Source organism: Moschus berezovskii, chromosome 9 (assembly GCF_049115385.1).
Source record: "Moschus berezovskii isolate FMDL1 chromosome 9, NW_MosBer_1.0, whole genome shotgun sequence".
NCBI classification, from domain to species: domain Eukaryota; kingdom Metazoa; phylum Chordata; class Mammalia; order Artiodactyla; family Moschidae; genus Moschus; species Moschus berezovskii.
The window spans coordinates 74,601,408-74,621,735 of record NC_142468.1 but is presented as its reverse complement, the minus strand read 5'-3'; the positions used below and the strand labels follow the sequence as shown (position 1 = coordinate 74,621,735).

General features: G+C 38.3%; 1 protein-coding gene across 1 annotated transcript in view; it reads right to left on the bottom strand.

Moving 5' to 3' along the window:
* Positions 1–10,025: 10,025 nt before the first annotated feature.
* Positions 10,026–20,328, bottom strand: part of AQR (aquarius intron-binding spliceosomal factor) — a 91,058-nt gene continuing 80,755 nt past the window's right edge. The window contains exons 33-35 of the mRNA XM_055435891.2: positions 19,475–19,649; positions 18,677–18,790; positions 10,026–15,275 (exon numbers count right to left, since the gene is read on the bottom strand). Of these exons, the coding sequence (XP_055291866.2) occupies positions 14,964–15,275; positions 18,677–18,790; positions 19,475–19,649 (601 nt within the window). The 3' untranslated portion in view covers positions 10,026–14,963. The remainder of the gene's footprint in view (positions 15,276–18,676; positions 18,791–19,474; positions 19,650–20,328) is intronic.

Genomic DNA, 20,328 nt, shown 5'->3' with positions numbered 1-20,328 from the left:
TCCTTCTTTCTGGAGAACCTTAGGACATTGTTTCCCGCCAGCCACTTTTAGGGATAAAACATTAGAATCCAAACCTTGTGTGAAGGAAACACTTCTAGAGGAGCTGCTCCTTAAAATAGGGGTTTAAAAAGGATGGGGAAAGAAAGTTAGGATCAAAAATTTAAACCCATACCAGACACAGAGTTGGTATGAAGCTAATGAAAGTTAAGTTTCAAGACTCCTCTCATGTATGACCTCTTCTAAAACCTTATAATTTATTTTGTGATCATAATTTTGAATCCTTTTTCTTAAATATGGCTCTTAAATTTGTATACACTTTGGGCCCACTGAAACCTGGAACTGCCTGTGTCTAATGAATACGCTCTGAACCCATCTGATAGCAGGGGTGACCTGAAGCTGCAGATCACGGGGCTAGTCTGTGATGCATGCCTTTCTTTCATCTTTTCCCAGTGAGTCCCAGGATTGGTTAGACGTCAGGGTTAAGGCTTGCTCCTTGGAAGAAAAGCTATGACAAACCTAGACAGCCTATTAAAAAGCAGAGACATTATCTTTGCCAACAAATGTGAGTATAGTCAAAGCTATGGTTTTGTCAGTAGTCATGTATGGATGTGAGAGTTGGACCATAAAGAAGGCTGAGCGCTGAAGAACTGAGGCTTTTGAACTGTGGTGTTGGAGAAGACTTTTGAGAGTGCCTTGGACTACAAGAAGATCAAACCAGGCAATCCTTAAGGAAATCAGTCCTGAATATTCATTGGAAGGACTGATGTTGAAGCTCCAATAGTTTGGCACTCTGATGTGAAGAGCTGATTCATTAGAAAAGACCCTGATCCTGGGAAAGATTGACCCTGATCCTGGGAAAGATTGAAGCAGGAGGAGAAAGGGGTGACAGAAGATGAGGTGGTTGGATGGCATCACTGACTCGGTGGACATGAGTTTGAGCAAGCTCCAGGAGATGGTGATGGACAGGGAAGCCTGGCATGCTACAGTCCATTGGGTTGCAAAGAGTTGGACACAACTGAGTGACTGAAAAACAGGGTTAAAACTACACCTGCAGGTAGGGTCGAGACATTCCTTAATGAAAAGAAGAGCCAACCAGTAGTTTCAGGAAGGAGGCCTAGTCTGATCAAGCTGAGAATTAATGGTAATTCTGCAGACTTAAGAGTTCAGTAAGGGAAATGAGACGTTATAAAATAGGTACACTAAGGCATTTAATCAGTGTTGTTCAAAGGTGGTCCAGTCCAGCTCTGATGGGATGGGCTAACCAACACTCATCAAGAACGATTGAAAAGGCTAGAAAAAAATGGAAAAAAATGCTTGAGGCACTAGAAACCTGCTGACATAGCCAGGACTTGAGGGAAAGGTACTTACTGTAGTGATTTCCAAGTTCCTGCACACTGCTCTGTGCCTAGGGGCATGCACTGAATGGGTCTTCTCTCCATAGTCTTAGGTTGAAATCCTAACTTGCACTGTGATGGTTATTAGGACATGTGGCCTTTGGGAAATAATTATGAGGGTGGATCCTTTATGGATGGGATTTTTGTTGTTGTTCAGTTGCTCAGTCATGCCTGACTCTTGCGACCCCATGGATTGTAGCCTGCCAGACTCCTCTGTTCATGGGATTTTCCAGGCAAGAAGACTGGAGTGGGTTGCCATTTCCTTTTCTAGGGGATCTTCCCGACCCAGGGATTGAACCTGCATTTCCTGCACTGGCAGGCAGATTCTTGACCACTGAGCTACCTGGGAAACCCATGGATGGGATTACTGACCTTTTAAAGGGGGCCCCAGAGAATATTCTTACTCTGTCCAATGTGTGAGGTCAGAGAAGACAGTCCTTTACAAACCAGAAAGTGGGCTCTCACCGACCTGAATCTGCCAGCACCTTTATCTTAGACTCCTCAGACTCAAGAACTGAGAAATGTTTGTTGCTTATGCCACCCAGTTTATGGTATTTTTGTTAAAGCAACCCAAATTGAAAAAGGGCATTTGGCAATTCTTAGTGCAGGGCAAATGGCTGAGAAGTTGGCAGTAATGTGATGGAAATGGGAAGATAAAAATTGAAGTTTGAAGCTGCCCAGGTAATTAGGACATGCAGAATCAAGATCCCAGAAAAGAGGGGTGCAAAAGTGTGACCCCAACATCAGCATGAGTTTTCTTCAAGTTATTTACTGATTAAGATGTGTAGGCAAGAGGCTTAGAGCCAAAGAGAAACTGGGTGGAAAAGCAAAGCGGAATTTTTTGACCATTTCATAATGCTATGGAGACCAATACTGAATTCAGAACCTACCAAAAAGGACTGGTCCCCCAGAAAATCTCAGACTCTCAACTGGAACCTCTACGTGGCTATATCCTAGGAATGAGAGAGAGTCATAATTGACCTTCCCAAAGACGGTACACCAGTCTGGGAGAGGTGTGGCCCTTCTGGATGGAGGCGATCTGCCTCCGGGCTGCCTGTGAAAGGAGAGGGGGAACCGTCTCTGCAGGAAGAATGCATCATCCAAGGCCTGTGGTATGTTCCACATGCAGTGTCAGGCCATAAGAGAATGTATTCTTAACAAATTAATAGCATGGGAAAAATTAAATAATAAAAAATACTTTATATGCCCAAAGGAAGGCAAGAAAGATGAAAAGGAACTAAAAACACAGGAGAGTAAAATGGTTAAAATAAACCCCAATATATCATCAATTGTATAAAATTAAATATACAGTTGCTTACAAAAGAAAAAATTAAAGACACAGAAAGATTGAGGAGGATGGTTTTTAAAAAGATATGGAGTGGAAAATCTAACCTGAGGTAAACTGGTGTTATTAAATTGAGAAGGTAGATTTTAGGGCAAGAAGCATTATTAAAAAGGGGCATTTTCTCATGATAAAACAGGGTTGATCAAGAAGGTATAAGATTTTTGACTGTTGTTCAGTCATTAAGTCGTGTCTGACTCTGTGACCGTACAGACAGGAGCACACCAGGTTCCTTTGTCCTCCACAGCTTTCCTTCCAAGGGGCAAGCATATCTTTTTGCCTTTTCAAACTGTTCACTGGGTTCTTACGGCTATAATATTGGAGTGGGTTGTCGCTTCGTCTTCCAGTGGACCACATTTTGTCAGAACTCTTCACTGTGACCCATCCATCTTGGGTGGCCCTGAATGGCAAAGCTTCATTTGAGTTACACAAGCCCCTTTGCCACGACAAGGCTGTGATCCGTGAAGAGGAAAATACATCAAGGAGAGAATACAAGGAGAAACAAATAAGCTCACAGAATATCCCAGTCTGCTCTCAGGGGGTATGTCAAGAATGCCAGGCTGCACTTCACTCAGGCCACTTCCCAAGAGGGTTGAGTGTGCAGCAAAAACACCTTGAGGGAGGAGGACATGCCTCCCTCTGGGACTAGGAACAGGTTTGCTTGCTGCTTCCTGTAAAAGCAGGGGGTTCCCCACTGTTCCTCTCCTATTACATAACCTGTGACTACGCAGGCACCCTTCAGGGCCTCCAGGTCACCACTGTGGGACTTTGAGGGCAAGAGGATCCGATGCAAACAAACATGTCCATGTTGCTTGCTAGTCTGTGCATGATTTAGTCTTTTGCTTCTCACTCAGAACTTCAGTGTCTTCAACTTATTATTTATAAATAGGTACAATCAAATCCTAAACCCAACAATATATTGCTTACAACAGGAAACCCTAAATATAAAGGACCTAGAAAGTTTGAGTAAGAGAATGGAAAAAAATGCCATATAAAAAGCAAACAAATGAAAGCTGGTATAGCTATAATAAATGTTAGACAAGGTAGTTTTTAAGGAAAGAAGTATATTTAAAGACAGACATTTCTAAATAATTAAAAATCCATCCATCAAGAAGGTATAATAATTCTGTTTGTATGCTTTTAATAACATCGTCTTAAAATACACAAAGCAAAACTTGAGAACTCAAAAGAAGAAGTAAACAAGTCTATAACACACTCAGATTTTTTTTTAAACACACCTCTCAGTAACTGAGAAAACAAGCAGACCAAAAAAAAAAAAAAAAGTGAGAATATAAGGATGTGAACAAAATAATTAACAAACTTGACCTAATGGTACCTAACTACTACAAAATACACATTCTTTTCAAGGACACATGAAAAATGTACCATAAAAGTCCTGACAATTTCAAGGGATTATTGTCATACAACGTATGTTCTCTGACCACGGTGGAACAAAGCGAGAAATAACAGCAAGATAAGAAAGATGCCCAAATGCTTAGAAATTTAGAGACTCATTTCTTAAAAGGTGTTTTTTTTTTTAATTGAGGTGAAATTCATGTAACATAAAGTTAACCTTCTTAAGGGGAACAATTAAGTAGTATTTAATGCATTCACAATGTTGTGTAACTACCATATCTATTAAGTTCCAAAACATTTTCAAAGAATATGAAAAAATGTGTTTAAAAAGTCCCAGTGGAAATTAGAAAACATCTTGAAATGGATGTTAATGGAAACATATGGGATGTGTGCAACACAGCTAGAGCTGTGCTATAAAATTGATAATATACATTACTTTTGCCCACATACATCTGAAAATTCAGCTTAAATGGACAAATTCCTATAGAAAAACAACTAACCAAAGCCAACACAAAGAAGCAGAATAGTCCTATACCATTAAATAAATTGATCTGAAATTTAAAACCTCACGAAGAAATCTCTAGGCTTAGATTACTTCACTGGTAAAATGTTCCAAATGCTAAAAAAAAAAAATGACACCACTTTTACAAAATCACTTCCAGTGAAAGAAACAGAAAATTCAACTGAATTTATGAGGTCAAAATAATCTTGATACTCAATCTGATATACTAATATCATCATCATCATAATTATAGATCCACCTCAGATCTATAATGCAAGAATCCTAATAAAAGCATTAGTATACTTGATATAGCAATTATTTTTTAAATATTAGGAATATGTTTGGTTCAGTCACTCAGTCATGTCCGACTCTTTGCAGTCCCATGAACTGCAGCATGCTGGGCTTCCCTGTCCTTCACCGTCTCCCAGAGCTTGCTCAAACTCATGTCCATCGAGTCAGTGATACCATCCAACCATCTCATCCTCTGATCCTCTGTCGTCCGCTTCTCCTCTTGCCTTCAATCTTTCCCAGCATCAGGGTCTTTTCCATTGAGTCAGTTCTTCCCATTAGGAGGCCAAAGTATAGGAATATGAGGTCACTTTAATATTTGAAAAACCAATCAATGTAAGAACCTCTGCTTTTGCTCATAGTAACTCATCATCTCACTATAAATCAACTAGGAAACTGGACAAAATATACAAAGCAACTATTTTCAGACACTGAACAACAGGCAGCAAAGATCTGTGATTCCTGAAGGAAATAAAATAAAGTAAGCTCTGTAATTGCCTTGGCTCTTTGCCAAAAGGCAACTTCTTAAACAGCAGCACATGGAAGGAGAACCTGAGAAGCCCAGCAGTCTCAATGACTTTAGAAACTAAAACCTGAGGAGGCTGAGCTGGGTGGACTTTGCGGGCAGAGTCTATGAAAGGAGAGAATTATGCATAGAAAGAAGTTCAGAAGTTTGAACAGGGGTTCCCTCGAGTCTTTGGCTGAATACTCATCTGTACATATATAGGGTGAAATTCCATGAAGTCAATCAAAGAATCTGGGCACTATAAGCAAAGTATTTTCCAGAGCTCACATGAAAATCAAGGTTTAAATTTCTACCAGCTTGAGTAGACACCTCAGTTGAACACCTGGGGCAGTGATCATAGAAAGGTTACAATTCAGTGACAGAGCTAAAAGCGAAGTACTCCATACCTGTGTGCTCTGCAGGGTTGCTCTGCTGTGTCTCACTCTTTGTGACCCAATGGACTGTACCCGCCAGGCTCCTTGGTCCTTGGAATTCTCCAGGCAAGAATACTGGAGTGGGTTGCCATGCCCTCCATCAGGGAATCTTCCCAACCCAGGGATCATACTCCAGTCTTCTGCATTGCAGGCAGATTCTTTACCGTCTGAGCCATCAGGGAAGCCCTACTATACTTGCATGACAAAGTTTAAAAACAAAAACAAAAATATCAACCTAGGGACCTCCCTGATGGACCAGTGGTTAAGACTCCACACTTCCACTGCTGGGGTTGAGGGTTCGATCCTTAGTCAGGTAACTAAGATCCTGCAGGACATGTACTGGGCCCCACCCCCCAAAACCAAACCAAAACAAAACCTCCCACAAAAATCAACCTAATACCCATAATTAACTGCCTGCTAAAACAGACTTCAACAGTCTTCACAGGAAGACAACAAAATCTAAACATTAAAAAAGATAGCATTTGTAATTTCTAGTATTCAACTGAAGTTATTAGGTACCTGAAGAATAGTAATTTTGGCCCATGACCTGAAGAAAAAAAAACCAATAGAAAAATAAACCAGTACAATTCACCACACTAATCGAATAAAGGAGAAAAAGCATATAATCATGTTGATGGATACAGAAAAAGTATTTGTGAGATTTCAACATCTATTCATGTTAAAAAGAAAAATACTTGGCAAACTAGGGATAGAAGGAAACTCTTAAAATCTGAGTGTTACAAAGACCTATGGCAAACACTATACTTAATGGTTAAATACTGAAAGATTTGTTTCTAAGACTGGGAGGAGACACAGATACTCATTTTGATTGTCTCCATTCAATACTATACTGGAAGTCTTCAATAGGTCAATAAGGCACAGAGATTAAAAGGGAAATAAGAAGCACAATGATTGAAGAAATAAAACTACCATTATTTATATAGGTGACATAATTATATACGTAGATAATTCAAAATAATCTACAGTCAAACTATAGTGAATTCAGCAAGACTGTTACATACCAGGTCAACATACAAGAAATAAACTGTATTTCTATATACCAGTAACAAACAATGACAAAAGATAATGGTAAAACATAGGTTTCAAAGTACCGTTTATAGTATAAAAAATCAAATATAAATAAATTTAACAAAAGATGGCCATAACCTTAATCTAGAAAACTTACAAAACATTACTGAGATTAAAGGCGGCTTAAGTAAATGGAAAGAAATGACTCATTCCTAGATGATAAAGACGTCAGCTTTTCTCCAAATCCGTCTAAAGAATCAATGCAATCCCAATAAAAATTCAAGCAAGTTTTTTTTTTTAGAATTGACAAGATGATTCTAAAGTGTATACAGAGATTAACAGTAGTCAATATTCTAAAAAAATTTTTTTACTGGCGTATTATTGTTTTACAATGTTGTGTTACTTTCTGCTGTACAGTTAAGTTAATCAGCCATAAATATATATATATATATCCCCTCTTTTATGGATTTTCAACTGGGAGACTGGAATCGACATAAATATATATACTATCTATAAAATAGATAACTAAAGAGTGGCCAATATCTTGAAGAATATAGCTAAGGGAGAATACACAACCAGACGTCAAGATTTAATATAGAGCTGCAGTAATTAAACCAGTGAAATGCTGGCACAAGAAAAGAAAAATAGATCAATGAAACTTTCAGAAACAGACCCACACATATACAATTATTTGATTTGTGACAAAGGCTATAGTACAGTGCACCGAGGATACTACACTTTTATGGATCCGACTTTTTAACAAATTGAAGGTTTGTGGCAACCTGGCGTCCATTAGTGTCCTTTTTCCAACAGCATTTTCTCACTTTGTGTCTCTGGGCTACATTTTAGAAATTGTTACAATATTTCATACTGTTTTCACTATTGTTATATTTATTATGGTGATCTGTGATCCTGCATGATATTACTGCAAAAAGATTCAGTTCAGTTCAGTTCAGTTCAGTCGCTCAGTCGTGTCCGACTCTCCGCGACCCCATGAATCACAGCACGCCAGGCCTCCCTGTCCATCACCAACCCCCGGAGTACACTCAAATTCATGTCCACAGAGTCGGTGATGCCATCCAGCCATCTCATTCTCCGTCGTCCCCTTCTCCTCCCGCCCCCAACCTTTCCCAGCATCACAGTCTTTTCCAGTGAGTCAACTCGTCGCATGAGGTGGCCAAAGTATTGCAGTTTCAGCTTTAGCATCAGTCCCTCCAATGAACATCCAGGGTTGATCTCCTTTAGAATGGACTGGTTGGATCTCCTTGCAGTATAAGGGACTCTCAAGAGTCTTCTCCAACACCACAGTTCAAAAGCATCGATTCTTCGGCGATCAGCCTTCTTCACAGTCCAACTCTCACATCCATACATGACCACGGGAAAAGCCATTGCCTTGACTAGACGGACCTTGGTTGGCAAAGTAATGTCTCTGCTTTTTAATATACTATCAAGGTTGGTCATAACTTTCCTTCCAAGGAGCAAGCGTCTTTTAATTTCATGGCTGCAATCAGCAAAAAGATTATGACTCGCTAAATATTAAGATGATGGTTAGAGATTTTTTTTATAATATTAAACCAAGGTGTGTACATCTTTTTAGACATAATGCTATTTAGCATACTTAATAGACTACATTTTAGTGTAAACAACTTTTATATGTACTAGGGGACTGAAATATTAAGTATGACTCATTTTATTGCAATACTTCATTTATTGTGGTCTGGAACACACACAGAGTATCTCCGACGTATGCCTATAATAGTAATTGAAAGTGCAGGTCTTGGTACATTCTAACTTTTCCCCTATCATTTGTTACATTTTTTCAAAATTGCTATTTAACCTCTTTTGGCTTTGCTTAAAAATAAAAAATAGCTTTAGGATAATTAACTAGCATTTTGGCAATTAAACATGACTTACTATAGTCCCTTCACATTATATGTTTCTCACACTTTTTTCAATCCAAAACAAATATTAATTTGGCTTTCACCCTTAAGTATAAACACTGTAAACATCAAAGTATATCTTTTTGTATAGACCTCTTATTTTCTATCCTGATTCTGGCAACCTAGTCTTCTCTTTGGTATTCTAAGCCTGGGAGGAATTCTTTTTTTTTTCCTGGCCACACTGCACAGCTTGTGGGATCTCAGCTCCCTGACCCAGCATCGAACTCTGGGTCCTTGGCAGTGAAAATGTGGAGTCCTAACCCCTGGACCACCAGGGAATTCCCCTGAGAGGAACCCTTGGGTAGGTTTGCCTTACTCATCTGTGAGGTAAGGGATCTGCCTGCATATCAGATGGTGGTTCTTGTCCCAGTTAAACTAACCATCGTGTCCAAGGCAAACCACCAGTGCCTCGGTGTTTCTCATCTATGAACTACAGCACTGGTGCCTGTCACACAGTAGAGGCTCAGTCTAGGAATATGCAAGAATTAGACAGTTTCAAAGGTATCTTCCAACAGTTTATTATGTAGAACTTAATTCACTTCTGTGAAAAGTAGTCAACCAGCAAAATAAAATGTAAATTAACTCCGTCTAGTCTTGTTCCACTATTATTCTTGGGGAGGTCTGGGATTAGGAGAAACCAGCACCAGAAAGTGCTCCTAGAAGCAGAGGGGCGATGAAAATACAGTAACACAGAACCACATTCATTGTGAACACCTGAACCAAAAACCAGAGGAAAACGCCCCTCACAAGGAATGAATGCCTGGAGAAGAAAAAGATAATATTTTATACGACCACCTTCTATCAAGAACTCTTGACTTTTTTTGAAAAAAGGTCGACAAAATCAGTTTCTCAAAATAGCTATTCATATTAAACCAGGCCATCTCCCAAGTAGAAAGCTACCATTGAAGTTCTTGCCCTTTGATTTACTGTAAGAAGAAGTCTCAGGTGAATGTACCGTGTAAGTAAAGATGGAGAGAAAGGGAGAAGTGGGCAGTCATCATCTCTGGAGATCAACTAAGAGAGAATTCAACATGTCTGATGCAAGGTAAGTTTTGGGGTCTTCTCTCTTACATTTTTCTGAAAGGAAATTTTTTTCATGTTTTACATTTGTCTAAATTTTCTTCTATTATTTCTGGTCCACCCCCATCGAACATGTTAAATCTTCTCCCTTTTTGAAACAAACTTTTAAAGAAAACAAACATTTAGAGAACTGAGAAAGCAACACACACTGGAAATACAGACTGTTCTTTTACTGCAGAGTAAAAAACTGAGAAAAAGTTGGTGTGAAATCCTGGAGCCTAAAGTTAAAATGTAAACAGAAAATGCTCAGTGACCTTTTCTTCGAAGGCTCACATGAACAAATGTCATGGTACACTGATCAAGTTTTTACTCATTTGCATTTTCAGGATGTTGCTATTAATACCACACGACACTCAACAAATTACACTATGACATTTTGTACAAATCACTTCACCTCTAGATTCTTCTGCTGTTACTTGAGCCTCTGGTTACTTGTGGAAAAACAATATATTAAAGTCTTATTTTTGTAGGGGAGAGAAAACTTTTCCTCTGCCTTCTTAGGTCTGTAACTGGGGTCTATGAATTAAGCTGATAAAAGACAAATTGATAGGAGAAACGGCATATAAACTTAATTGATGTTTTTAACTTTTCTTCCATGGAGCTGCACAGAAAAGAAGTAAAAATTCCCCCCAGACTATTAGGCTTCTAAGCTTATATACTATTTTAACAGAAGATAATAAATTATGGAAAAGTAAATAAGGCAAAAAAAAAAAAAAAAGGAGTTCGGGTTTTTTAGGGGTGTTAAATTGTGGGAATGTAAATATATGGGAAAATTAATGGAAGATAAGGGTGAGTTATTTTAGTAAGGTTTATGCAGACTCATTTCAGCACCATCTCTGTGTATAGTAATAAGGGGTGTTTTCTTCCTAGTTCAGGAGAGAGGGGACATCTTTACAAAGGGAAATCCATGCCCTGCTTTTAGGCAGAAGCAAAAGGACTGAGAAAACTTCCTCTATCTGCACCTTCTCAACTGCCCTCAGCTCAAAATACTCCTTGTGCCAAAGCAGCATATTTGGGGCTTGTGTATTCTTATCCCCTTAACTTTCTAAGGGGGAATCAAAGTTCATTTGCTAATGTAAAAATATCAAACCTCAGAACCAGTTCCCTAGAATGTCTTACTTTGAAGAAGAAAAAGAGAGTTCCAATGTCAAATAAGTTTGAAAAAGGCTAGATTAAATAAAGTTAACTTGATTTTTTCCAGCAGGAAATAACCTTCCATTAACTAACAATGCACTGTTAGTCTGCAAATGGGGAATAATAATTAATTATGTTCCTCAAACTTGTTTGACCATGGAACATGTTTTTTTCCAAGTATTCTTTCAGATGAATGGTTTTTGTAACATATGTTGAGAAATACTGGGATTAGCCATCTCTATATGTAAGTGCCAAAGTTTAAGTAGGCAGAGAAGTTAAATGAAACCAAAAGGCAGAGACAGCAATAAAGCCAATAAAGCTGTGAGTCTGCACAGCAACTGTGCTGCGTTCTGAGTCCTGCTCCAGAGGACTGAGCCGCGGTTTGTCTCTATGAAGGAAGACAAGAATATCCAAAGCTTCTGGATAATACTGGATTAGAACCCTTTCTTGAGCACTGAAGAGTAGCAATGGATAAAGAAAAAACAGTCTCACACGCTCGTTTCCATCACTGGCTCAGTACAGCTCCAGTTGTTATTCTTAAACATCTATTAACATGACTGCTTCATAATTACAAAGGCTAATGGCCAAGCATTTTTCACAGGAAGCAAAGCACTGCCTGTTTTTAACAGCTATTCTGGCGTGTGCAAAAGGGTCGTTTTTTTTTTAATCTGTTTAATCGTATTTTAACTGAAGAAACATCTCTAAAACACCATGAGTGATTGCAAGATGAAAAGGAAAAAGCATATTCAAGCTAGATAAGTGCAATAATGTAGATGATCTTGGGGTGGGGGATACAGGATACAGAACCGATGTTATCAGTACATCCCAAGCACAATAATACCTAGTGTCTTCATCTGCCAGATATTTTAATTTCAGCATAGACCTTCCTCAATGTTGTTATGGGCTGATTTCAAGGTTCTGAATCAGTAAATTTGACCCTTGATCTCAAATGTCAACTGCCACAACGTTTGGCCTTCTTCATTGTCCTCCACGCTCCCTGGATAGGGGCATAGCTAAGTGCTCGAGTCAGAGAATTTGGTAATATCCGGTCTCAAAGAGTGGGGTGGGTACTGGTATTTACTGAGCAGCCAGGTGCCAGATATTTTTGTAAGAATTACCCTATTAACAAACAAATAGATCTTTCCCCCATTCTGTAGATAACAAAACTGGGACACCTCAAGGTCAAACCAAATGCTGATGAGCAAATGAAGTAAAATTTAAGTCGGGACTGGATGAATCCAAAGTCTGTTTTACAATATCATGCTGTCTCCTGACCATAAAAATCTTCATTTTTTATCGTATAGGAGCACAAATGGTCCATTTGTACTATTTCTCTCAGTATCTAGCAAAATATCTTTTATCATCACACTAACTTCAAGGGAACTGATAATATTTAGATCTTTCCACTCACTTGCCCAAATCAAAACAGCTATTTATTCTCAACTGCTGGTAATGAACTTTCTTAACTCAGCATTTTGTGGAAAAAAGTCTAAATACTTGAATTGCTTCATTTCATGCTGTTTCTCTTGGCATGTGTCTTTTTGGTTTGCTTTTAAAAATAAACTCCAAAATCATGACATATTCAGATATGATAAACAAGATGCAGAGCAATGGGAACATTAATCTGAAAAGGTCACCTGGCGAGGATACCTGTGTCTGTAGTAACTCCAAGTTAAGTAGAAAATTTTTACATTTATGAAGCAAGTACTCATGTGTGGTTGACTTTAAAAAAAAAAGCAAAAAACTGTCCTAGTCTATAAACTGGATTCTACCCCAGTCTCCCATGGTTGTGACCCTGGTTAAGAACCTTTGATTCAGTTTCCTCATTATTTAAAATAAGAAAAAGAAATTATTTACCTTTCAATTAAAATTTTCTTTTTAGTGATAAAAATCAGGCGGCAGATAAAAAAGTTCAGTCACCGAGTTAGACAGAGTGACATACAGTCTTAGGGAAATGGCTTATTTAAGCAAAGACAGCACAACAGTCTGCTTATTTTGGTTTCAGGTACCATGATTCATATCCTCTAAAGGCTAGAGGGAAAAATCAATCTTTTCTGGGAAAGACAGTAATACAGTAAAGCGGATTTCCCTCTTGCTTAGCCTGATACTATATATTCACAAGTGAAAATAATTCTGAGTTAGACCTCATACTAGGTGAGGCCCGCAACACCTGCTTTCAAATTCTTATACCCAGAGAGGTTATGTAACAGACTATTTGGTGCCATCCTGGCTCTGCAAACAAACAGAGGTGGGTTTCTGAGTTTAGTTTCCGTGGCATTTCACTCTCCTCATTATCCTGTCACTTTCACTTTCCCCTTCCCCATCCAATCTTTGCACAATTCTTGATGCGGCAGGAAGCATCAAGATGACAGTCTAAATTATACCCACCACAGACTGGTAAAGTTAAGTAAACACTAGTTACTCAAAAATATCAGGGACTTGACTTTCTGGGTTTAATTTCCTGATGAATTCATCATTCCTTTAAAATGTCAAGACCAGAGAAGCATTTCACTGGCACTGTGCCAATTCTTGCTTAATTCTTCAAAACTTTGTTGGACATGGTCAGGCCTCAAGGTAGATGCACTGGAGGAGAACTGTGGGGAAATGTGTCCCTTAGCCACTCCAGCAGATGTGGAAAGGGGAAGAGAACCAGTGGGCAATTTTACCCTCCCTACATATACATATTCATCTCTTCTCTGGTCACCGTGCCCAGGGATCTTGTAAATAGAGGATCATTGTCAGAAAACGTAAGTCACACTCACTGTAAATTCTATCATCACAGAATCACTATTCTAACTCTGGTTCATGTGAGGGTAGTACAGTGCTTCTCAAACTACAAAGGGCAGATGAATCACCAAGGGACTTTGTGGTATGTGGACTGAGATTTAGTAGACCTGGGCTACAGTCCAAACTTGCATTTCTAACAAATTTCAGTGCAACACTGATGCTGCTGATTTGCAAACCACACTTGAGTAGCAAGGTCCTAGTACAGTTGCTTTCCCAAATCTGAAGCACATTTTACCTTGAGGTCTCCTTGTAGCTGGTTATCTATCAGGAGAACTAAACAAGACAGAAAACTCAGAACCTCTGTGTTGGGAGAAATCCATCATGAATACAGGAGTTAATTAAGTTCACTGATTTTCACTGCCCGGACCCTGGACCTTTGCTCCTGCCCAGATAGATTTGCCAGATTCTTCTTGCTTAGCTGAATGACAAATTTTGGCTCAGCCTCACCAGACTAATCCAATGACAATCAGTCAGCAATTCAAATGTTAATGGTGTAGCGCCTGTAAACATAAAAATGCAGGCTCCTGGGCTCTAACCCTGAGACTCTGATTCATTAGTTTGGAGCAGCCTCAAGAATAAATAAACATTCTAGGTGATTCTAACACATTCTGAGGTCTGGGGGAAGGAAATGCATGTCCTCTTCGATGGACTGCAGTAACCTATATCCTATGGTATTAATGCCTTTCCATCAAGGAAGATAGCAAAGAAATGAAGGACAGAAAGAAACATGACCTGAGCATCTCACACTATGATAGAAGAAACAATTTCCTCCCCAATTCGGACACTTGCTTAAGGTCATTTATGGTTAATTCCAGTACATTTTATCCTTTTTTTAGAGAAGTTCACTAAAGAAGTTCACTAAAAATGTGAGCTATTATTCCATACAAAATTTTTCTAATGTAAGTATGATTACAGACATAGTTAATGATCAAAATAGCAAAGGAATGGTTATTTACTCTTCTAATTGAACAAATAAAATTGGAGTTGTTCACACACATACATTCTTTTTTAATACATCCAAGAAGACAAACATTGACAATCAGCTAACAAAAATAAGGACTGAATATTAATTAGTGCCATTATAATGGCAGAAGTATATATAAAATACAAGAAGCAACTTTACCTATGACTTTGTCAATGAAATGTCCTCTCTAAGAAGGGCTACAGCTTGGCTATTCGGTTTCTCTAGGAGTGGATGTGACAACATGAGGGGTATTATTCTCCACTGGTACAGTTACCAGTCCTGTCCCAGTGATCTCAGACTCAGCAGGGATAGCCTCTGGACTGGAGCTGGCTGCTGTCTGACTGGGGGTGGTTTCAGTCTCAGAGGCTGAGGTTTCCTGACTGGCGCTGGCATCTGTTGCTGTATCAGGTACAATGTCAGCTTGAGCAGGCATGGCCTCTTCTTCTGTTTCCAATTCGGTTTCCTGACTTTGAACTTCCTCACTTTCTTCTACCATAGCAGGTGGTAGCTGTAATAAAGTCTGATGAAGAAAAAAAGAGAGAAAACATTAATGAATCAAAAAAAACCAAACACCTGACTTATAAAGTTAGGCTCTCACATTATCTTCCTAATAGATACTGTCACTCTGCTGCTGCTGCTAAGTCACTTCAGTCTTGTCCGACTCTGTGTGACCCCATAGACGTAAGCCCACCAGGCTCCCCCGTCCCTGGGATTCTCCAGGCAAGAACACTGGAGTGGGTTGCCATTTCCTTCTCCAATGTGTGAAAGTGAAAAGTGAAAGTGAAGTCGCTCAGTCGTGTCCGACCCTTAGCGACCCCATGGACTACAGCCTACCAGGCTCCTCCATCCATGGGATTTTCTAGGCAATAGTACTGGAGTGGCTTGCCATTGCCTTCTCCGACTGTCACTCTAGAAAGCTCCAAAACACTGAGGGGAGTTTTATATTGCAGAGGTAACAACTCTGATGATAATGGCCTAGGTTTTGCCGATTCCATGGAATATGCTTACACAGATATCAGATAATAAGATGAGAATATATATTAAATCTTTGGGGAGAAAAACCATTATCAAAAGCTATTAAATTTTTTCATGAAGGAACTTATTATAAACACTGGAAAAGAGTGGCTGATTAGGACTGACTGGCACACCAACTCAAGAAAGGGCCCACTTCAATTAAGGGGCGCTGTGATGGTGAGGAGGAACCAAGCCTTGAGACACGGCAGGTAGAGAGCAACAGGCAGGGCCCTGTCGCACTTAACCAGTGCACTGGAGCAGCCCTATATACCCGGCTTCCCTTCCTGGAGCTAAGGCTTGGCTTCTTTCTTTAGGAATTTTGTTTCTCTTGTTGGAAACTGAAAAAAATTTAAAGCAGTATTCACAATGGCAGCACAAAATGTGAAATACTTAGCGATAAAACTAACAACATATGTATGAAGGCAGTAGGCTGAAAGCTGCCAAACACTGATGAGAGAATTCAAAGAAGACCTAAATATAGTGGAGAGGGATATCATACCCATGGAAAGGAAGACTCAATATTGTTATGCTAATTTCTCCCAAATTGATCCTAGCAATAACACTCAAAAATCCTAATCAAAACCTCAGCAGACTTTTTCTAGGGATTGAAAGAGATAGGCTGATTCTAAAATGTAAAGAGAAAAGCAAAGGAACTAGAATAGGTAAAAACATTTTGAAAAAGAACAAAACTGAAGGAGTCACATTATTATTATTATCATTTTGGCTATAATGTGTGGCATGCAATATTTCAGTTCCTTGACCAGAGACTGAACTTGTGCCCTTGGCAGTGAAAGCGTGGGGGTCCTTCCTAACCACCGGACTACCAAGGGAATTTCCAGGACTCACATTATCTAATTTCAATATTTACTATAAAGAAACTCTAAGAAAGATAGTGTAATGGCAAAAGGAAAGACACAAAGATCAACAGAGCAAGACAGAAAGCCCAAAAATAAGACTCTCATATACACAGTCAATGGATTTTTTTTACAAAGACCACAAGGTAAGATCTTAAAAGTTCTACACCTGAAACTAATATAAAATTATGTCTCAATTAGATCTCAATTTGAAAAATTGCTTTTTTAATCTCAAAAAAAAAAAAAATAAGGTCAACAGAGGGAAAAAACAGCCTCCTCAGAAAATGCTGTTGAAACAGCTAGATATTCACATGCAAATGAGCAAAACTCAATCCTTGCACCAAATAAATTAACTCACAATGTATCATACTTATAAATATAAAAGAAAAAAAAACTATAAAACTTCTAGAATGAAACACTGGAATAAAACCATAACTTTGGGTAATGCTAAATGTTTTTAGGACATAAAAAGCATGAATCACGAAGAAACAACTTGATACACTGGGACTTGAAAGACACCTAAAAATGAAAAGAAAAAAAAAAAAAGTCACAGACTAGGAAATATTTGTAAAAACAAACATCTGATGAGGAACTTGTAGTCAGATTAAAATTCAAAACTCTCAAAACTCATTAATAATAAAACAACCCAAAAGAGTGAGAGATCTAAACAGATACATCCTCACAGAAGATATACAGAAGGCAAATAACCACATGAAAAGATGTTCACCAATAGTTGTTAGAGAAACGCCAATTAAAACCTCAATGAGACCACTACATAGCTGCTGGAATGCTAAAATAAAAAAGACCAAGCATAAGTATGTGTGAGCACTCACACATTGCTGGTGGGAATATAAAATAGTACAATTTTGTAAGACTATAGTCAAAGCTATGGTTTTTCCAGTAGTCATATACGGATGTGAGAGCTGGACCATAAAGAAGGTTCAGCGCCAAAGAATTGACCTGTGCTGCTACAGAAGACTCTTGAGAGTCCCTTGGATAGCAAGGAGATCAAACCAGTCAATCCTAAAGGAAATCAACTCTTAATGTTCACTGAAGTTCTGATGCTGAAGTTCCAATACTTTGGCCACCTGATGTGAAGAGCCACTCATTGGAAAAGACCCTGAAGCTGGGGAAGACTGAGGGCATAAGGAGAATAGGGTGACAGAGAATGAGATTGTTGCATGGCATCACTGACTCAACAGACATGAGTTTGAACAAACTCCAGAAGACAGTGAAGGACAGGGAAGCCCGGCGAGCTGCAGTCCAAGTGTTGCAGAGATGGATATGACTTAGCAACTGACCAACGACAACAACTTTGTAAGACAAGTGGGCAGTTTCTTAAAAAAAGTTGAATACATACTTCCCATACTTAACCCAACCATTCCACTCCTAGAAATTTACCAAAGAGAAGGTACAAAGACTTGTAGGAAAATGTTCATAGTAGTTTTATTTGTAGGAGCCAATACTGGAGGCAAACCCAAATGTCCATCAATGATGAATGGGTAAACTTAGTACATCTGTATATGGATTACTTATTCAACAATAAAAGGAAAAGGACTACTGATACATTCTGAAGTACAAATGAATATTCAAACAATGCTGAGCAAAAACAGGTAGGGGAAAAAGAGTACATGTTGTTTGAGTCTATTTTCATAAACATCTAAAATATGGTGACTAATTATTTGACAGAAAGTAGATCCTCAGTTTCCTGGAGAAGGTGAAATAGCAACTGGTGAGGGATGAGAGGGATTATTCAGGTATACATGGAAAACTTTGGGGGGGATAATGTATATGTTCATAATCTTGATTATAGTCATGGGTACATACAAATATCAGAACATATCATAGTGTATACTTTAGATATGTGGAATTTATCATATGTCAGATTATATCTATAAAAGATATTTTTAAAATATAGATGTTATATGAATAGTAATCTATTTTGGTTTAGCCAGTGTCTCACAAGGAATAAGCAAGTACTTTAAAGATTTATTTGCCAACAGAGAAGATTCTACAGCAAGAACAATAATAAGTCATTTCCGAGAAAACTTACCTGATGATAATGATGTGTGGTCTGTATCAAATGCATATACATATTGTATACAAAGTTTGCCATCTGGGGCATATTCTTTATTATCTGTACTTCATGGGATGGTCTCTCTCCATTCTAGACGAAGGCAAAAAGAAAGTTAAGTACAATCACTTATATGTGGAATCTAAAATATGACACATATGAACTTACCTACGAAAGAAACAGAGAGAAAACACACTTGTGGTTGTCAAGGGAGTGGGTGAGGGGGTATGAACTGGGAGTTTGGGATTAGCAGATGCACACTATTATATATTGAATGGATAAACAATATACTGTATAGCACAGGGAACTATATTTAATATCCCATGATAAACTATAATGGAAAAAAGTATGTAGAAGAATGTATATATAACTTAATCACTTTGCTGTACACCAGAAACTAGCACAACATTGTAAATCAACTATACTTCAGTAAAATAAATTTTAAAAAAACAGAAAACGACAGTTAAGGATATAGTGAAAAACACTGAAAGATAACACTTCAATAGAAGTTCATGTTTCCAACTTAAGTATGAACACTGTTAGGGTTTGGAGGACATAAGAACTGTAAGAGGACATTAAGATGTAAGTGTTAAGAGTCCAATAACGATTTCCTTATTAGGATAGCTGGTATTATTTTTACATAGAAGATCTAATTCAGTTCCTCAGTGTAAGGAGCACTCTAAACCAGTGATCAGACGACCCATGTGGTGCTCTCAAACAATGCAGTCACCTCTAAGAAATGCTGCCCCACACAAGGAAGAAAGAAGTCTTCCTTACCTTTCTACTGGTTGGGAAAGGTTCTGTTGGAATTATATGCAAATGAAGTGGGCGGGCTGTGAGCTGGCTGAAAGCTGGAGTTAGTTCAAAGCAGTTTTGGAAGAGGGATACTCTGGCGAAGATATAAAGTCCAAGTCTGGCTCTAGACATAGCAACCACTAAGCGACGGACATCCCTTTGAGAAACAAACAAATTTAATTAAAATATATCAAGATTAAAAATATAGTTATGCAGCCTTTTATGTTTTAAACATTCTACTAAATATTACTGTTAAGCTGTAGCAATAAAGTTAGGTTTCTCAAAAACTTAACAGGATAAACATTAAGTTAATCAGTGCTATGTAACTAGTTAACCAAGTAAGAAGTTAATGCTTTATTACCAACTTCTAAGTGTTTTTGAGTGGAGAGAGTAGGCGGAAATCACTAAATAACCAATGCACTGATTTAAAAGGTTTAAGTACAAAGTTATGTGGCAGCCTGGAAGGGAGGGGAGTTTGGGGAAAAATGGATACATGTATATGGATGGCTGAGTTCCTTTGCTGTCTACCTGAAACTATCATAACACTGTTAATTGACTACACTCCAATATAAAATAAGTTAAAAAAAGGTTTAAGCAGCCATAATAGTTCAGTTGTTAGTTACCAATTTACTGTGTCACCACCATTAAGTCAATCCAAACCAGCCCTTCCTCTACTTCACCCACCAAATTCCCATGCTCTGTCAACGTTAATAGGTCAAAGTTTACTTCCTGGATAACTCTGATCATACTGCTTTATACTTATTTATAATAATTATAATACAAGCATAAATACAATATGATGATATGATATAACATAATACCATGTCTTATTCATG